This window comes from Geospiza fortis, unplaced genomic scaffold (assembly GCF_000277835.1).
Source record: "Geospiza fortis unplaced genomic scaffold, GeoFor_1.0 scaffold166, whole genome shotgun sequence".
In the NCBI taxonomy this organism is placed as follows: domain Eukaryota; kingdom Metazoa; phylum Chordata; class Aves; order Passeriformes; family Thraupidae; genus Geospiza; species Geospiza fortis.
The window spans coordinates 6,877,871-6,897,149 of record NW_005054310.1 but is presented as its reverse complement, the minus strand read 5'-3'; the positions used below and the strand labels follow the sequence as shown (position 1 = coordinate 6,897,149).

The 19,279-nt window shown below is 37.7% G+C and overlaps 2 protein-coding genes across 4 annotated transcripts in view; one reads left to right on the top strand and one right to left on the bottom strand.

Annotated features, from left to right (window-relative positions):
* The first annotated feature begins 199 nt into the window (after positions 1-199).
* HELB (DNA helicase B) lies at positions 200-15,031 on the top strand. Its single transcript, XM_031055614.1, has 13 exons — positions 200-212; positions 987-1,361; positions 3,620-3,828; positions 5,129-5,992; positions 6,991-7,162; positions 7,926-8,067; positions 9,026-9,156; positions 10,200-10,284; positions 11,165-11,224; positions 11,776-11,980; positions 12,605-12,739; positions 12,950-13,387; positions 13,876-15,031. The coding sequence occupies exons 1-13, from the start codon at positions 200-202 to the stop codon at positions 13,963-13,965; spliced, it is 2,919 nt and encodes a 972-aa protein (XP_030911474.1). The 3' UTR covers positions 13,966-15,031.
* The window catches only part of GRIP1 (glutamate receptor interacting protein 1), a 219,257-nt gene continuing 214,818 nt past the window's right edge, over positions 14,841-19,279 (bottom strand). For all 3 annotated transcript variants that reach the window (XM_031055601.1, XM_031055602.1, XM_014312381.2), the window contains 2 exons: positions 17,748-17,894; positions 14,841-16,674 (listed from right to left, as the gene is read on the bottom strand). In XM_031055601.1, the coding sequence (XP_030911461.1) occupies positions 16,438-16,674; positions 17,748-17,894 (384 nt within the window). In that variant the 3' untranslated portion in view covers positions 14,841-16,437. The remainder of the gene's footprint in view (positions 16,675-17,747; positions 17,895-19,279) is intronic.

Here is a 19,279-nt window from a genome sequence, read left to right as displayed (position 1 = left end):
TCGGCCCTGCCTCACTGCCGGAATTGATCACAAGCGAGGGGACTGGGAACCGAAGTAGGGGATAGATAGGTAGTGGAAGGGAAGCGTGATCTCTGCTTTTCTACGGGCACAGGATTGCAGCAGTAAGAAAACAGAAGGTTTCCCCATTCAAATTAACTCTACACAAAGGAAGCGCATTTTTTTTTCTTTAATGACAAACATGAGTGTTGATGGTAATGACTTCCAACTTTCTATTTAGAGCTTGGAAAAGTAGGTGAAGTTGGAGCAACCTCTGCCTAAAAAGTATTTTATCTGCAAGTTGTTTTTAAAATGGCTAAACTGAGCTAAATAACCAGGAAGAAACGAGTAAGTTATTAGACCTAAGAGCTGTCCTGGTGAGGAAGAGGCCCTGCCGAACATAGGTGCCCACTTTGTTCTGTTCATAGCAATTGGTCCCATTTGCCGATCAGGGAATGGTGTATTTTTTTTTTTTTTGCTTTTTTTGAAGGCGAAGAGGAGGCAAACCAAGTCATACAAAATGTTAAGAATTAATTATATTAATTCCTTATAATTTTGGTGGTTCCAGTCACGAGAAGTATTTGGTGTACAAACGTATCTGAGGATTATGCAGGCATTGTGATAGAATACTTTGTGATAAAACTGTTTCAAATTCAGTTGTAAACTTGAGGTGGAATAAATAGTAAACCATAATATTAAACCATGTGTATTTCATTAGCTTAATAAATTCATAGGCAAGATTTATTCCTCATGCTTAGACAAGAAGTTTTAGTGCTTGTTTCTGAGTTTGGTTTCACTTTCTTTTTTAAATATTAGTGGAGAGACAGGCATCAGGAGTTTATGGAAGCCCCTGCTTTACTATTACTACTGCAACTTACAGAAAAGACCAAAAAAAAGCACTGAACCAACAGTACACTTAATCAATACAAACTTTTAATTTTTATGACTGCCAGTTAACACTGGATTTGTTTTTCTTTTTAACGATTCAGTTATTATACAGGAATGTGGCACCAAAAAGGAGTATGAAGTGGTTGGACGTTTTCCATTAGTTGACCCTTGGTGGAAAGTTAATGTTAAAGCTAAAAAAGTGGGGTCGAAGTACTTTGTGCAAGGATATCCATCGTATTTTCTGCAGACTGACATAGAAGAAAACAACCGACAAGTATTTTCACTCTTTCTTAAGGAGTGTTGTGTTCCTGAAGATTGGAAAGAAAAATTTTTTGCTTGGCTCCCTATGGAGTCTGTGCTGAGTTTTAGCAACCTTGAAGAGAAACTAAAACAGTTCCAAGTTTCACAGCTACAGCCAAGAGGGATCAAAAGAGATACCAAGGATTACAACATCTTCCATTATGTTTCAAAATCATGTAGGTATATCCTGTGCTGTTCCAATTGTTTTATAATCTAAGGAGTTTTCTCTCATATACAGTATTCAAACTAACATGTATTCATTTGAAATGTATATTCAAATGATTTCTTTATTTTAAAATATGTCAGGACAGTAGGACAATTTATCAGTTAAAGATAGGCATACAGAAGGACTTTGCTGAATTCTGTAGGCTACGTAGAATTGTATGTGCCAGGGATTCCCCATCGCTGGAAGTGCTTAATGCCAGGTTGGATGGGGCTCTGAGCAGCCTGGTCTAGTGGAAGGTGTGCCTGCCAGTGGCAGGGGTTTGCAGCTAGTTGATCTTTAAGGTCCAACCCAAACCATTTTGTGCTTCTGTGATTTTAGCATGCAAGGACACTGGTGCTTCCTGTAGTTTATTCAGCTATAACAAGGCTTATTGAAAAATGGGTTCATCACTACTTAAGCATGGTGGTGATGGCTTTTTAGGGCTGGCACATGTTCAGAAGTAGTATAGGTGCTTCTCTGTAGTACCGGGATCAGTGAAGGAGTTCAGTGTAGTCCTAACCAGCTGCACTGAATACACTATCTAGGTGTGTTTGGATCTCACCTGTCAGCAGATTAGTTTGGCTGGGAGCAGACTGTGGAAGCATTGGAGTGTCTCCAGACTTCTGAGGGTACTGTTGTGGGCAGTGTTGGTGTGATTACATGAATGTGAGTGTTAGAGATTGGATCAGGAGTGTGCTTTTGAACCTGACATCCCCCTTGTCCCCGCTGTGGTGCCATCTCTGAGAGTACTGACTGAGTATCCCTGCTGGATGAAACCCAAACAATGTGTTCCCCCTGCATTCCTGAGGTACTCCAGTCCATAAAGGGCATTCACTCTGTGGGACCAGACAGCTGCTCTGAAGCAAAACACTGAAATGCAGAGAAAGTCAGGGTGTCTGAGGTGCGGCCTCAGCGTTAGAGCTCTGGTTTGCTCTGATGATCTCTTTCCATGACCTGTACAGACAGGTTGGGTCTATCTGCTGTTAGGTGTAAGCAAGCAGAGTTTTCCAGTACCTGGCTTATGGGGCAGTGTCAGGTCAGATGATGGAGGTGACATCACTTTTGGATGTCAAATTGTGTGTAACAGCAGAGTTCAGAGCCTCTGCTAGGCTTGAACTGACTGTACTTCAAATCCCAATTGTAAGGGGAGGAGAGTGTTCTGTAGGCTTTCAGGCTTTTTGTTCTCATTTTGTAATGATAGAAAAGATTGCACAGTGGGCCTACTCTTCACCTTTCTTGTAGTTGGTGATTTTTTTCCTAGTATCTAGCTTAAATTAATTTGCTACATTTTAAGTGTTAATCTTTATCATTGAGCAATATAGACCCTTTCCCCACCCCAGTTGCTACTGTTAGTATTGTAAATTCTTTTGGTTATCATTAATTGTTATGGGCTTAAGTAGTTTGTTCTTCATGCCTTCATGGTATTTTTTTGTGTGTGGAAATAGTGTGTATTGATGATTTATGTGTAAATTAAGTACTTGCTTAAAAGGGAAAAGGTTTGACTTTATGAGGATAAGACAGTGATCAGAAAAAGTATTTGAGAAAAATTAGTGGTTTAAATTTTCCTTAACACTTAATTAAAAATAGCCTAATTTTTTCCAAGAGCTAAAGATTCTGAAAGTCTCGCTTTCTTTTTAAATTTGTTTTTCTTTCTTCTGAAATTACCTTTTTAAAGCAAAATATAGAGCAAATCAGTTTCATTATTCCTCACTCTTAGCCCATGACTGATGTAAACAGGGAAAGTGATAGCTTAATTTTGGGGTCATTGAGAAAGCCAGTGGAGAGCACTTTTTTGGTAAATTCCTCTACTCATCTGATACTACAAATATGGAAGCCTCTTTTTTTATTTTGAATTTGAAATGTTCTGTACATCTGTATGAAAATTACTTCTAGGTAAGGGGCAGGCATGGTGAGGTCTGAACTGACTTTCTACAAAATGCTGTTGAGTATGCAGTTTAAACCAAGTGAATGGTACATATTTTCCAAGTGAATACATTTAGTTGCTGATTTTATGTTATCTGTTTACCTTGGTTTTTTTTTCTTAAGGCAGTTCAAGGAAAACAGACTTTAAAAAAATTTGAAAAGTGTTACAAAAGCTAAGAAAATCAGAGAAATTTGTAATGTCTTGTATATAATGAAAGCAGAAGGATGAAGCCAGAGTCAGTGTAAATTGCTTTGCAACAGTCTTTGTACATGACATAAAAATTCTTGTGTTTATGGTGTGTGCAGTTGCAGGAAAGGCGGTATTGGGAGCTCTGGCTTTTCCAAGGGTACTGGAGTTCTTGCCAGTTCTTCTGCCACGCCACTTTTGCTCTCTGTTAGATGAGATATGTTGGGAAAGAAAGGCTGATGTGGATGGTGAGGAGGTGGCTGATGAGATGGGAACAAAACTGGATGAGATACTAAAGGATGAGCCATGGAAACTTGGATTCAGCAGGGTAAGTAATGTTATGTATGGTAAAAATATGGTGTTTGCTGCATTTGGGGGGCATTAGACTACAGTACTGTTTTAGTTGGGTTCACTTGATTAAATGGGCATTTGTAGGGCCTAAGCATAGCTCATTTGGAAATGGATGATGTACAGGACTCAGTTTTAGCAAAGGGTTTTGTTTTTCCCCTTGGTCTAGAATTAATTAATCTCAGAAGATTTTAGAAAGTGGTTTTGTTGCAACCATTTGTTTAGTATTTTCTACAAGAGACAGAAAATAAAATGCTTGAGGTAATTGGGCCAAAAGTTAGACAGCTAATTTAAAATCCTCAACTGTTCTCTTCAATTTTATACAAGTAAGTGAGACTTTTGTTCCTGCTATATAGAACAATATCTAGGCTTTCATAGTAAGGTTGATAAATTTCTCTGTAAGAGATCAACTGGTCCAGTAGTTTGTTTTTTGCAGTGGATTTGCAGTGGCTGCTTACCTTCCTGTTTTCCTTTGCTGCGCTTGCCATGAGCTTTGCTGCTGCACCTTACCTTAGAAGTCCTGGACCTTACATGACAGCATTAGGTGTTCACAAATGTTGTTGGTTTTCCTTCTTCTTTAGGCCTCCAGTGCTTTACTGATGGAGGTTCTGGCTTACGTTAATCTAATTTCAGAGATTCAGCAGGGTAGCCAATATATTCCAATGTTTCACATAATTTTCTTTGAAAAGATTTTCCTGATGTCCAGTTTGACTGTTCCTTATGCAATATGGACTTGCTGCTCTCTTGCTTCAAGGACCTGCATTCTCACAGCAGTTTTTTATTGCTTGAAGACTCTCTTTAGCTTTTTCTCTTAGGACTGAGCAAGTGCAATTCATTTTTCTTGCTCTCAGTAGTTAATCTGTTTTGCACATCTCGATCTTTCACTATTTTGTGGTAGTGTCTGTAGAGGTGGCATATTTCTTGAAGATGTTCAGAATTAGGTACAGTATTCTGGCTAATGGTTTTCCTGTGCTCTGTTTCTACAGTTTGTGTACCTTTACATGAAAATGTGTTGTTTGGTGTGCACAAGTTCTTCCCTAGTACTCAATTTCTTTGCTAGGTTTTTTTATTGTTAATATTTCTGTTTCATACAGAAAGGTAAGTAAGAGGACTTATCATTCCAGCTTACTTTTATTTTGCTTTATGAAAAATATGTAAATTTTTGCCAGCTTCCACCTTCTGAATTGCAGTTTGTATTTACTAGGAGGAATGTTGTTCAGCAAGAGGCTAACATCTTCTGAAATAAATCTATGTTTGCTTTTACTCTTTTTGGGGAGAAGATTATTTATAAGGAGTTGAACATTCCTTACTGTGAGGCAACGTGGGCTGCCTTCTGTCAGTGTGATCATCTCCTCCGGAAGATTCCTGTCTTGCAGAAGAATGCATTAATTCTGTATGATCAGCTCAAGACACGCTGCAGACAAATGGGACACACGTACGAAGATCAAGATGAATTAGCTCCTTTGGTATCCAAACACATGTCCATTGAGCATGTTTGGCAATCTCTTGAATTTTTGAAAGATCAGAATGTAGTGATTAGGGAGAAAAAGCTGGTGTTTCTGCCTCATCTTTACAAATCTGAAAAAGACATTGCAATGTATGTAGGTGACCTTCTGGCAAAGCACACGTGGAAACTAGATGTGGATGTCAAAAAGATACTTAGCATTCCTGAGGCACCAGGAGAAACTGCAGATAACAAAATGAATATTACCCAGGCACATGAAATAGAAGAAAATAATCCAGACAATCATAATGGTGAAAATCACTTTCCTGAAATGGAGGTGGGCTCTATGTCTGGTATCCGCAGTAAAGCAGAGGTAGACAAAGATCAGGTGATTGCTGTAGAAAAAATTTGTTCTAATCCTGTCACAATCATAAGTGGAAAAGGAGGCTGTGGGAAGAGTACAATAGTTAGCTGCCTTTTTCGTCACTTAAAGCAAATGGAAAAAGAAGTGGAAGCTGCTTCTAAGGTCTTTGAAGGAGACTTGGATGCATCTGAGGAATGGAATACATTTGATCACTACTGGGAATCAGAGAATATGTTTGCAAAAAAATATTTGAATGTACTATTCACTGCACCTACAGGGAGGGCAACAAGTCTTTTGAGAGAAAAAACACAGCTTCCTGCATATACACTACATCAGGTAAGGTTTGTTTTGGGTTTTGTTTCTTGGGTTTTTTTTTTTTAATTGGGTTCTGAAACACATTTTGACACTGTCCATTCTTGTTTTAGAAAAAAAAAAGCAGCTTGTTATAGGAATTCGCTTAAGAAATGTGTGTTATTAATGTTAATGCTTGGGTACAGCTTATCAGCATCTGAAAATCAGCATTATGTTTTGGGGGAATCATAAATCAGTCATTTGAAATACATTATTTTCTAACTTTGGTTTCTTTACTATTTATATACATCTGAAACTTGTGCTTCTCTAGGGCATCTGGTTTTTTCAGTTTCTCGGTTCCGCATTTTAGTTTAATGAAGACAAAAATTATTTTCTAGGTTATAGAGCTGATTTCTAGGATCCTGTTGCCTAGCAATCATAGCAGCACATACATGAAAAGATCAGTAGCCTGGAGTTGAATAATGAGAGAAATCTCATTTGCACAGTGTTTCCTTAATTAATGTTGGGTATTGTGGAATTTTTTTTTAGAAGAAAGTAGAAAGCAAACTTTGTTAATAAACAAGTCTGTCTTGTTCTAGGTAGCAAAGGTGCCAAGACATTGGAGTTACAGAATAACACAGAATATAGAAATTATAATAACATAAAAAGTACTGTTGGTTTATTTTATCTTTGGGGACTGGATAGTTAGTTGCCTGTTCCCCTTCCCCATGGAATTTTGGGTATTATTAATGACAGCAAGTTATAGTAGGAGGTGTTCTGTTACTGAGCAATCTAATCACTGACCTAGTGTCCTTAACAATTTCTGCAGGAAAAAAAAGACTATGCTTTTATGTAAGTCAGTGTTGCTAATCTCAGCTAGGAATGCATTCAGTGAGGAAGAAAATAAGACAGAATGGTTGAGTCTTCTGAGTCTTTACAGGTGTAAGTTCAGAATTTTGTCTAATACGTCAGATGATACCACACTGCTTTTATGACATAGCTTAGAGTTGATTAGTGTCAGAGCTTGCTTTATTTGTTTCTAGATTATCTATAGTTTTAAATCGTGGAGGCGGAGTGACCAACAACAGCCGTGGAAATTTTCTGCAGTTACGGTTCTCATTGTGGATGAAGGAAGTTTGGTGTCTGTACGCATTCTTAGTTTAGTTTTGAAACTCTTGTGTGAGCATGCTCAGCTTGCTAAACTTATTATTCTAGGTAAGTGAAACAGCAAATTTAGCATTGTACAACATTTAATAATGCCCAATATACAGTGTAAGTATCAGAGCTCCCACCGAGTCTCTTAAAATGTTACATTGTTCTGTACTTGGAGACTTCTGCTATTTCTTAAGGTCAGATGAGGTAGACAGTTTTCCAAATGTCAGTATAAAAGTACCAGTATCTTCATTATCTGTTTAGCAGTGTTTTGTCTTATTTTGACTTCCATGTGGTAGGTTATTACATTTTGCAAATGGAAAACTTTTCTGATTTTCTTAAATGTGAAGGAGCTGTTGTTAGCATATGAATTGTATGTTAGAAGGGAGTTTTCATGCCATTCTTAATGCTAGGATCATCTTGTTTTAATTTAAAAAGGAAAGCAAAGAAAGGTAAAGTCAATTTTTTATGCTTTCTTAGAGGTTTCCTCTTTAACACGCCATTTATGGCATTTGTTTTTACATACGTAGCTTCCAAAGTGGGTTTGAGTAAGATGTGTTCACTGTCAGTGCTGATCAGGCAAAAGGATTTGCACTTGCTAGTAAGGCATTACTGGGTGAGGAGTATAAGAAAACTACACTACAGCCTTATTCCCAAAGTTTCTTAGATTCTTGAAAGTTTGATTTCATGTGAATTGCATTTAGGATGGATGTTACTATGTACAGGCTTGAGTATTTGTTCATACAGGTATTAATTTTTTTAAAGACAGTTTTCAGGTGATGATATGTTATTCATTCTCACAAAGACTAACATGCATTCTGTTTAGGTGACACTAGACAGCTACCAAGCATAGACCCAGGAAACATGTTAGCTGATATCTTTGAGGGTCTAAAATCAAGAGGCTTTTCTGTGGAACTGCGAACTAACCACAGAGCTGAATCTCAACTAATTGTAGACAATGCGTCAAGGTAGGATATCCTGATGTGTGTGTGAAGAATCCTTGTAATTCTTGCTTGGCCTTTTACCTGCAAGTAGCCCTGCATCCAGATTTGACTCTGTAGTATTGCTTCTGTTATTTTTTTTAGTCCAAATCCGTAACATTGGCTTTAAAAACAAACCCCCCCCCCCCCCAAACAACAGCAACAAAACCCTACAGATTTTTTCAGACGTATATATTGGACAAAAAAAAAGTGTATGCTGAAATGCTCTTGAATTTTATGGGATATATTTCACTATTATGCTGTCAGATACTCTGTGTTGTTTTCAGATGAGTTGTAAATGCACAACTGACTTCATGCCTTCTAAAATGGCATACAGTTTCTCCTCTAAAAATTAAGTTTTAAAGACGTTGCTGGTAAGTGTGACAACAACTGAAACAGACTGAATTGCTTGGAGACTTTAGATGTCAAGGGCCATTACATCACAGGTTCTTTGTATTTTTTTCTCTATCAGTACCTAAAGAATCTAAATGTTTCCAGCATTTGCATTACTTTTGTTTTGGAAATTATCCTGTTCCCTCTCAGTGCTTGGTTTCTTTTTTAAGCCTCTAAGAAGGAAATCTAGATTTTGATATTAATTGAATTTGAGAATATTCGGAACATTTGCATGATGTCCAGAACTACCAAGTGTTTAACAAACATTCTTACTTATTTTTTGTTAACACTTCTGTTTCACTCCATTTTGTTCCCATGGGAAGCACTGTGTGAGTAATACTAAGTATCTGCTGCAGTCATGGAGGGTTTAGAGAATAAACTACCATTTTCAATGTGAAATCAAGTTATGCTCTGAGGAAATAGTTTTCAGGCAATATAGTGTAGATAACAAAAGATTTCTAGGTGGTGAACTTCAGGCTGATGCAGATGATGATATGCTGGAATTCTGTAACTGAAAATAACTTTTCGTTTTTCCTCCAATGCTCTGGTCCAGAATCTCTCACCGGCAGCTTCCTGAATTTGATGAGGTGCTGAAAGTTTCTGCTTGGAATGAGGAAATGACAATGCCAATCCCAGAGAAGAAATTTATTTTTATTGCTTTGCCTGCTGGCGGGAATTGTGAGAGTATGTCAGTTTCTGATCTTGATTTTCCCTTTGGCACAGCACAGACTATTGTCTGGAACAAAAGTTTTGGGAAAATTTTAATCTGGCTTTGTTTGTGGCATAAATTTAAATGCTACATTCATAGTTTGTCTTTTGCCTTCTACGTAAGTGCACACAGCAAGACCTGTAAGTGCAAAGAATGGGCTGTAGATCTCCAGCTCACCAGTTAGACTTGGAAATGGGGGACAGCTTCCACCACTGTAATCAAATGTGGTTGTCTTTTTATATTGTAGCGGAGCTGTCAAACCTAAGAGATTTTCAGAATTGATTCAGAGGTGAATCATTTGAGTAAAAAGTGACTGTAACAGTATGGTGTGCTGGACAGGAATGTGCTCCCAGCTGTAGAATTGAGTTAGGAAAATTCTAAGAAGGGATGCCAGTATTTCTCTTAAAATGTTTTGGAGTCAGGGCTAGAGCCATTGTTTACTGGGGTTTTTTGACATTTATTGGGTATAAGTGGATTGAGTGGCCTCTCTTTTATGTGCATTCAAAACACTTCACGTGGAATGCAAAAAAAAATAGTACAAACATTATCACCTTATTTTACTCTAGCAAAATACTCAGCAAGCAGAATACTGAAAGTAGATTTCTTCTGTGAAATCCAAGTGTATAGGTCTGTGGCTTGAAAAAATTTAATCTTTACCTTTTCAATGTGCTGTAGCAAAACCTTACTTTGCATGAAATGTGCTCCATGCAGCTGTTGTTTAACACAAAAATAAGAATTTGTTTCTTTCCATATCACTCTTGTTTCTCAGATTTTAATAGTGGATTAACTGCATGATGTTTTCTTGGGTGTTTTATGATGTATTTCTGTTTCTTTTGGGGGTGTGTCATTTTGTGTGGGAGTTTTTTGCAGGGGATTTGTTTCTTTTTTGTTTTGTTTTAAACAAGTTGAGATGTCATTAAAGCAAGAAATAAGCAAAGGCAATTTCATATTGAATTGTATTTTTCTTTATTAAATTCTGAATATTTTTATGTCTTATCTTGTATGTCTTTTAAAACAGATTTACAAACTGCAATAAAGATTTTACTTAAAAAAGGGCCAGGATTGGAGGATGCCAAACAATCACAATTCATTGCTTTCAGAAGGTAATGGAGTGCGCAGGCAGACATTGAAAAAATCCTTGCTAGCAGCCACAATCTAAAAATAGCTAAGTGTGTTGAGTTGGAGAGACTAGTGGCAATTGCATAAAACTACTAGATACTTGGAATACTCCTCACTTAGGAAGGGTGGGATGTAGGGCTCTAACACACTTTGAAGAAAGATTGGAAGTCAGTAATCACAGGAGCATGAATAGTATGCATGGCTTTGCAGAAACACTGAAGGGACAAAAGCCATAATGTGCACTAGCACCAGTAGTCCATAACCTTGAGTTCTGCACAAAAGGGTACTTAAGAAAAAACTCCACCATTAATTGTGAAGAACATTTTCTCAGTATGTAAAAAACATGCTCTATTTACAGCTTCCCAGTGAGTTAATAAGTGATTTGTGAAGGCTGAGTAACTCGTATAATTTTTTTTCTCCAGTCTGCATTCAGGTACAATACTATTAGTAATTTTGTGTATGATTCTTCTGGAATATATTTATAGGTACTTGAGCTGCATTTAAAAGTTAAAATTCCAGGTCTTAAAAAAGCAAATAAATCTTCTTGCTCTTTTTAATATATCCACAGACAGAAAATAATCTGTCCATGTTTTAATTTTTCTTTAGTTTTCTTCTTTATCTTAAAACCAAATCTAGCTAATCTAGGTGTACAGTGCAAAAGTTTTCTGTGGTATTTAGACAAAACTGCTCCTTTACTGCTCTGTCTTCTAAACTCTGAATGAGTAATTGTTCTTAATTGGTGGTGGAAGAGCAGCAGAGAGAAGAAGGGCTATTATTTATAAATTAATGCTTATGTGACATTGCTTGTATTTGTATGTTTTGTATATAATGACTTTGTTCATGTTCTTGTTTTGTATGATTTAGGCAAGATTGTGATCTAATAAATGAACTTTGTTGCCAACACTACTCAAATCATTTAACCAGGTAAGCCAGTGTTTCGCATTTTTCCTGTCACCAATTCATTTTGTTTTTAAAAGTGTTGTAGCCAGGCCAACACTGTAAAATAAGGTTTTAAAACTTCCAATGTTCCATCTAGATCTGATTATGTTATAAATCATTGCTACAACAAACTTTATTTGATGGGCTCTTTAATCTCATTTTGAATAGTGGTAAATGGCTTTTCATTTAAATTCATTATGTGAATTCTAAGATTTTAAGTTACTATTGAATATTCAAAATTCATATAAAAGCAACATGAAAAAACCCTCAAGGTTATTTTTTTTTGCTACTATATGATTTCTAAATAGATTCTGAAATATTTTTGTGCTACTCTGTATTACTGGTTTATATTATTGGTTTTTTACCAATTTGTTTTACAAAAGTTCAAGACATAAATGTGTTATCCTAACTATTTTGAATATTATTAAAGTTTTCAATCTGGGTCAAGTATTGAGAGTGGAATGAGAAAAAATACTGAGAGATGGTAAAAGCACACTTTGTAAATACATTTTCCCCTTTTTCTTTCTCTGACCTAGAGACCATAAGAACAGACTTCTATTTCAAACTGGGGACAAGATTGCCAGCACACGCAATGTTTATCTCAAGGATCTCTTGGCAACCTGTGGTGTCAGAGAGGGTTCTAATGGCCAAGAATGCAGAAATGGAGAAACCTCATTCACTGAAGAGTCTAATGAGGAGGGCAAACGACTCTGCAATGGAGATATATTTTTCATAACAGAGGTAAGCCCTGGCAGTAAGAACTTGCACAAAGAAAACCTGGTGGGAAGTGATTCAGTGCTTGCTGAATTCCCAGAACAAAAGAATTCACACTTCTAAAATTTGGCCCCTAATACATACTTAGTTCTGATAAACAGTTGTGTAAAAGGCATGGAAGAGGCAAGGTATGGTAGAAAATTTAAAAAACCTCTATTCTGGGTTTTTGGTAGAATGTGTTTCACTTGGTGTGATTGTGTTCAGTGTAGATACAGTCTGTAACTACTCAAATGTATTGTAATTGAAATAGATAATGTTTAACACGGTCTGAAGTAAAGAGTAATGTTATAGCTGAAGTTTTCCCTGGCAGAAAACCAAGCTGGCCTAAAAGTAACAGCAACAAAAAAACTGATTTTTTGGCTGGGTTCAGTGAGTTGAGCAGTGAAAGTATCGGTAGTTAGTGTAGCCCTGAACAGTGAAAACTCTTTTCCTTCAAGGTGGTCAGGGAAAGACAGCAATTTATTGGGTTTAGTGTCTTCTGAAACTTTGAGCTGGTTGACCTTGCAGCTGTTGTAATTTCAGGGCAAGCCAAAATAGGGAAGTACAGACATTGCTCCAGGCTCACTGCTGAGTGTTGTGCTATTCCTTTAGGATGCAGAAATTGATAAGCAGCGCTTGCTGACCATCAGCAGCACGTACGGCTCCACGTTCACTGTGAACTACACCGCACTGAGGAAGCTGTGTCATATCAAGCATGCCTGGGCCAGAACTATTCACACATTCCAGGTAAAACCACAGCAGCTGTCAGCTGAGCTAATGCACTCTATTCTCTCATGAAAGAATCAGAAACTTTTCTTGAAACTAGAATTCCTTGAATGCAGGATAGCAAATATTCTCGAGAGTGTCCCCAGTTGCCTCCAACTTCCTCACTCTTGTCTTTTTTTTTAACTATTTCCTGGAGATCGGCCTTTGAATCAGAGTTGTGCCATGTTTCAGGGCTCGGAGGAGAGGACCGTGGTGTACGTGGTTGGCAATGCGGGCCGGCAGCACTGGCAGCACGTGTACACGGCTGTGACCAGGGGGCGCTGCCGTGTCTACATCGTGGCTGAGGAGCTGCACCTCCGGAGAGCAGTGAAGAGCAAGGAGATCACCAGAAAAACGCGTTTGCAGAGATTTCTGAGAGAGGCAATTGCAGAAACAAACAACTATCCCAAACAAATGCCCTCTCCCGCGATGAAGTGCTGGCAAAGTCAAGAGCTCGAGGCTCAGTCTGTTTCTGCTACTCAAGGTGCTCCTGACCCACCTGAACTTCAGAGTGACCACATGACACAGGAAGGGTCATCAGTTCTCAGTGAAGAGAAGACGGGCAGTCTGCAGCAAAGTCCATGTAAAAGACACATCCCTGCACCTGAGGATGCTACAGAAATACCCCCTGTAAGTATCTTCTTACTGAGAAACTTCAAAACAAACTTTAGCACTCTCTTTCACCACCGCAAGTCACTAGGGCACTGTTATGATTGTTTTATTGACATTTATTTAATAATTTTCAAGTTAACCAGTAATTGGTGAAGCAGTCAAATTTGGCAGATGACTTTGCAGAGTAATATATGGCTAATACAGAAAAAAAAGGTCAATAGTAGTAAGCTTATACATGTTTTTACTCTCAGTGATCTCTTGGCCAGCTTAGCCTGTATCAGCTTATGGTTTGTGCACAAATGTCAGTTTCTAGGTGGCGTGCTGTGAGAGATGTATATAAAATTTAATAATTGAAACTGATTTTTATTAAGTCAAACCTGATAACAGATGCTTTTTTTTTTCATTACATCTAATTTCTGAGCTCATGGAGAAAGCCTGTTTTGAAGAAGCTAATATATTTTAGCTCTCTTTCAAGCTTGGGTAACATTTTTGTTTTGTTTTGACAGACAACAGTAGAAGAATCCCCACTTGGATCTTCCAGACTTAAGAATCTAACATTGGGACAGCAAATTCCTAGGAAGCTTTTTAAAAGCTAACAGACAATTATTAATTGGTCTTGGTATGAACCTTTACTGAACCTGTTGAAGATTTTTGGGATGGAGATGCTGAATATGCAGGTGCCTTTCAAAGGCTTTCTTCGTTTTGCATGTTCTGTGAAGAACAGCTTGTTTTATGCTGAGCCTCTTAAATTTTCCATGATCCATTTTTAGTAGATTCACTGGTATACTGGTCATTAAAAATCATGTAATTCTTTCATTTTGCTGAAGAATGAACTTACAGGTCTTTGAGGTTCTAGGTGTTCCCTTAAAAAATACACAAGGATGTATTTTGGTTTAAAGACTCCTAGTTGTCCATACCAAGATTTATCCATCTCCAAATGCTATGAGATGCTCTTACTGATGTGCCAATACTATAGATTCCTTGAGAAAAAAAAACAGTTTACAAAGGGGTCTAGGTTTTTCTGATGTGGCAGATTTGTGGCCATGAAGCGTTGATGGATCATGGGTTTTAATCTTGTTACAGGTGTAACAAGAAAGTTGCAATCAGTGATATAGAAAACTTTTTCTATGATGTAGAACTTGCCATTGCTGTTTAGCTGATAGTTCTGTGCTGATGATGGTCTTGGTAAGAAAAGCAAAACTCCAAATCAGAGTTCAAATAACATTCCGCTTTCAGCTTTCTCATGTGTACTTTGGGACTTGCTGCATTGCAGTTTTGAAATTAATAAATTGAATGTTCAATCAGACATCAGACACATTGTACTAAAATGTGGACAACCTGCTTACCTTCAACAATTTTTTCTTTTCACATATGGTAGGAAAAAGTATACCACAAATATAAAAATGGTATTTTTTTTCTAAAACTGTGGGAAAAAACCTGGAAAAATATGAAGTAGAAAAACTCTACCTCATTTTTAATGTCTTCAACTCACTGTTTATTTCAATTTATACAGTTTTTCCATACAAATATTTGCAACAGTTTGAATTTCAAAAAAACATAACATAGACGATAAATATCATGCTATTAAAGTATTAAATTTGTACAAAAATACTTTACAGTTTAATACTTATTTGTTACAAATAAAAATACATATTTAAGTGACTCATGAACCTTGGAGTTTTTGTTTTGTTGGCTTTTTTTCTTTTTTACATGATTCAGCCTATAATGTCATTCTGACCTTTTCTGGCAGTGCTGAAATAGAAATCAGGGATACTCGTGTGTGTGTGCAGGGAAGGTGAGCTTGTTTATGTATTGGAAACAGCAACAGGGATACATTAAACAGTTTAAATTGACCAGAAACAACTCTGTAAGGTGATTGCTTAGATATGGAGACTCTACAAATGTACAAATCCAGTATCTTTATATTCACCAATAACAATAATTACCAATAACAACTCGAATACCAGAATAAACCAATGCAGCTGCTGGTGAGCATATAAAGCAACTGGCAGTATTTTATTGCTTGGGGGAAGAGGGGAGAGGAGACAATTTGTGTGATGTGTTTGTAAAATATATTTACAATTTTATATTCTAAAAATGTGTTGCAGGGAGTAATGTTTATCATAAAGAAGGCTGAAAACAAAGCATATTAAATAGGACCTTTCTTCCTTCAAGAAACTGACTTAAAAAGCTCATGTGGAACAGTACAAGTTTACAGGTTTATGGATCATTAAAGAGCTTTTGTATCAATCTCCACTGACATAATTTAAAAAAAGCCATTTTCTTTTAAAAAAACCTTTCTAATTTGTCTGAACTCATTTCAGTTTCACTCTTTTCAGTAATCCCTCATCAGAGGTTTTATCCCACTAAAAAAGTCTCTGCTTAAAAATCCCCACAGGTTGCAAGACATACCATTAAATATTTCATTGCATAGGGAGTAACATATGTTCTAACAAAGTTTGCTGAAGTGGGGAGCAATGTTCAATGCAAACTACAGCCTCCTGCAAGCGTTTTAACATCTAAACCCTTTAGCTTTGTCTAATGAGTGCACCCTTCTCGCCAGCGAATAAAGGTTTCCAAAATCAGAGATGTAGCCATTTCCCAAGAAAACCCAGTGCAGTAAACCACTCTGCCTTGTCCATCAGATAGCAGCACCTTCCTCATAAAAGGATTTTTAAAAACAGTGTAACCTGGACGCTACTTTTTATTAGCAGAGGTTAACTCCATGTTTTTCCCTCAAACAGCTGCTGTTGCTGAAGGGAGAAGAACATTTAGATCATGTTTAAAACATCTCCCCAATTTCTTATTTGGGGAAAAAAAAGGCCCTTATGTGTCTTTTTTTTTTTACTGTTACTAATCCAAGATTGCTTAGAATGGAAAATGACTTAATGAAGAATGAAACTATTTCCAAAGTAACTGTGGATCAATAGAAGCCTTGAGACAGACCAACTGACCTCCTGTGCTTTTCAGTGCTGTACAGCATCTGAGCCTCAATCTCAGAGCACTCTTGAATGGATTTAGCACCATAATAGTCTTTAGTTGCCGAAGTCCCGCCCCGGTGGTTTCTGCTATAAGGTGTTTGTGGGGTCCCGTGTCTCCGTGCTGACGCTGGTGTGCCCGCTCTGCTGCAGGAAGGCAGCGTTCGGGTCGCTCCACTCCCCGCTCCCTGAAGAGTGTTGTTCTGAGCTTCCTTTCTGGGATGCCAGGGGGTTTCTGCTAATGACCAGTTCCAGCTTATTGCCCGATTCTGCGATGAGGGGCACAACCAAACAGCAGTCAAAGTCTCTGGTGCGAACATGGTTTACCTGATTGATGAGAAGATTCATTTTTGTTACCGTTTTAAGAAATAAAAAAGAGATCACAAGAGAAACAATTTATCCTTGAGACTATGGAGCTTGATTTAACTATTCCAAGAAGAGAATTGCCCAGTTTATGACTTTTTAACTGTGATGTCTGGTCTGAAGACATCAATTAAGTTTTCTACTCACTTTTAAAGAGAATGTGGTAGAAATGGGGATATTTACATTGGTGCTAGCTGTTGCCAGCTTTCACAATGCTCACTCCAATAGTGACATTTAACAGCACATAGTTTTTCTGTCTTTCATGGTGTTCGTCATTTTAAATGCAGTAGAACACATCTGTAATTTCCATTCAGTTCAGGTCTTCTCTGGTTTTACCTAATATGTATAAATTAATGTAAAGTATTTTATTAGGCTAGTTGAGAAATAATTTGGCTTTTTCATCATAGTCCAACTTGGCACTGTGATAAGTGTGGTGCTGAATAAGTATTACATTATTCCAGCTATGTCAGTCAACACTTGGATTAAACACAGAAATAATTCTCAGGTCTGTATCAAGAAAAGCAAGAAAGAAAAATCTGTCTGGAAATGCTGTGGGAAATTGCAGCTTCCTAGTGAGCATTTGTATGTCTCCTTTGGAGTTCTAAAATACCTAGCATTCTGAAAGAATTTGTTGCTATAAACCTAACTGCACAGGAAAATTCAGCTTTAGTGCCACTGCATAAAAGTCCAAAGCTCCACCAAGTGCTGCCTTTCTTGCCAAGAAAAGAAATCTGAGAAATCTACACAGCAGCCTGTGCTGCAGAGCAATTATGGTCATTTGTCCTTCCTGGTCCCCCTACACACATCCCTTCCCAGCAGAAATACAAACAAACAATGGTGCTCATTATTTAAAATATAATAAGCAATGTAGATTACAGGGCCGTTCCAAGCAACAAAACTGCAAAAGTGCAGTTTTCTACAATCACATCTCCAAAGACACATACCCAAATACCCCCCAGTGTGGTTATAAACCTTTTTACAAAGTGATGTATGTCATGTCTCTTCATGCTAGACCTGCACAGTGCCAGAAACATTACCTGTAGAAGTCTGTCATATGGTTTTAAACCTCCCAGATCACCAGGGCCAGCTGGTCGAATGTTTTTAACATACACTCCTTTTTCCAATAAACCATCTGAGACACTGAACCCAAAGTCTTCTCCATCAGAGTCCTTGTACAAAGTTACCTGTGGAGGAGAGGTGGTGTGATGAGAAAGAAAAAAGCCCTTGTCCCCATTTCTACAATCATGAGGCATATTTTCTTCCTAGGATGGTTTTGGTGATTTTTTATTTTTTCACATTAAGAGAGATCACTTACCTACTATGTGGTACTTACAGTATTAAAGTTGTCTCCATTTTGATATTATGTTAATATTCTCAGAAGCCACCTTATTCTTCTGTAAATAAACAGCCCTTTTCACTTCTGCTTGTCAGCTGGAAATTTGTGGTATTTAGCCCACCTTTTCTGGTGTCACTTTTTCATTCTTAGTGTTTTGTCTCTGTATTCTCTAGATGCCAAGATCTGAGTACAAGATATGGCTTAGATTTATTCCAAGTACCAAGATCTGGCCTCAATCAAACAATTGGTGGTGTGTTTTGAAATCAAGAGAATAAAGACTATTGTCAGTTTTAGCTCTAGACAGCCTGGTTTGGGCCAGGCAGTGGTCCACCCTGTAAAGCCTAACCTCAGAAGTGCTCAGTGTAAGAGTTATAATGCAATCTTTTAAGGAAGTACAAATAAGGCTCCTTCTGAAAGAGCTTGCAGGCAGTGTTCTTACAGTTACATAACCATGAGCTGCTCATTAAAAAGCAGGAAATAGAAGATAATAATTAACAGTTAGGAGAACGTTTTTCAGTTATTCAGAAGATAAGTCCTCACAGATAGTTTTGTGAATTCAGCTATTTGACAGATAGAGAGACTTCTTTGTGGGTAAGTGGCATGCTTAGGTTTTTATTTTTTCTTGGTCCTCCCTCATATCAGGGGTGCTGACCCATGCAAGTACATTGTGTGAGTGGTGTGCTACTGTGCAGAGTTACAGTTGCACAGTCAAGCCTGTGTTTTTAGGGCTGTAGCATGTATCACCTCAAATTCAAAATGCAGTGGTTTTATCATACCTTGGCTGATAAAAATAACTGTTCCAAAATTTTATAATGGCTTGGTACAAAAAATGTTCCATGTGTTGCATCCTTGTGTGTGCACCAGCCACTGAATTCCTCCCTGATGTTTCTGAATTGCAGAATCATTTGAATTGAAGGGGACTTTGTAAAGCCTCTAGTCCAGCGTCCTGCTCAAAGCAGGCTGAGGACTTGGCTGGTATTTCACAAAAGGATGCCAAGGCACAGCAGTGCTTCAGAAAGCTGCTGAGCTCCTGTTTAAATTGCCAGCGTGAAAAGATATGCCAGAACAGACCAGGCTGTCTCAAAACAGGAGTAAAGGATTTGGGTTTCTTTCCTGCTCTCTGCATTTTTCTTGACTTGGGTTTAGGGGTGTATCAGCCCTGCTTTGACCAGAATGAAATCACACTCCCTAGTAGGTTTGGTAGCTGTGCTGGGCAGCAGTTGAGAGAGGGTG

Coding starts and splice junctions, on each gene's coding strand:
- HELB (XM_031055614.1), top strand. Junction 7,163..7,925: donor TGCTAAACTTATTATTCTAG/GTAAGTGAAACA, acceptor CATTCTGTTTAG/GTGACACTAGACAGCTACCA. Junction 9,157..10,199: donor TGCTGGCGGGAATTGTGAGA/GTATGTCAGTTT, acceptor CTTTTAAAACAG/ATTTACAAACTGCAATAAAG.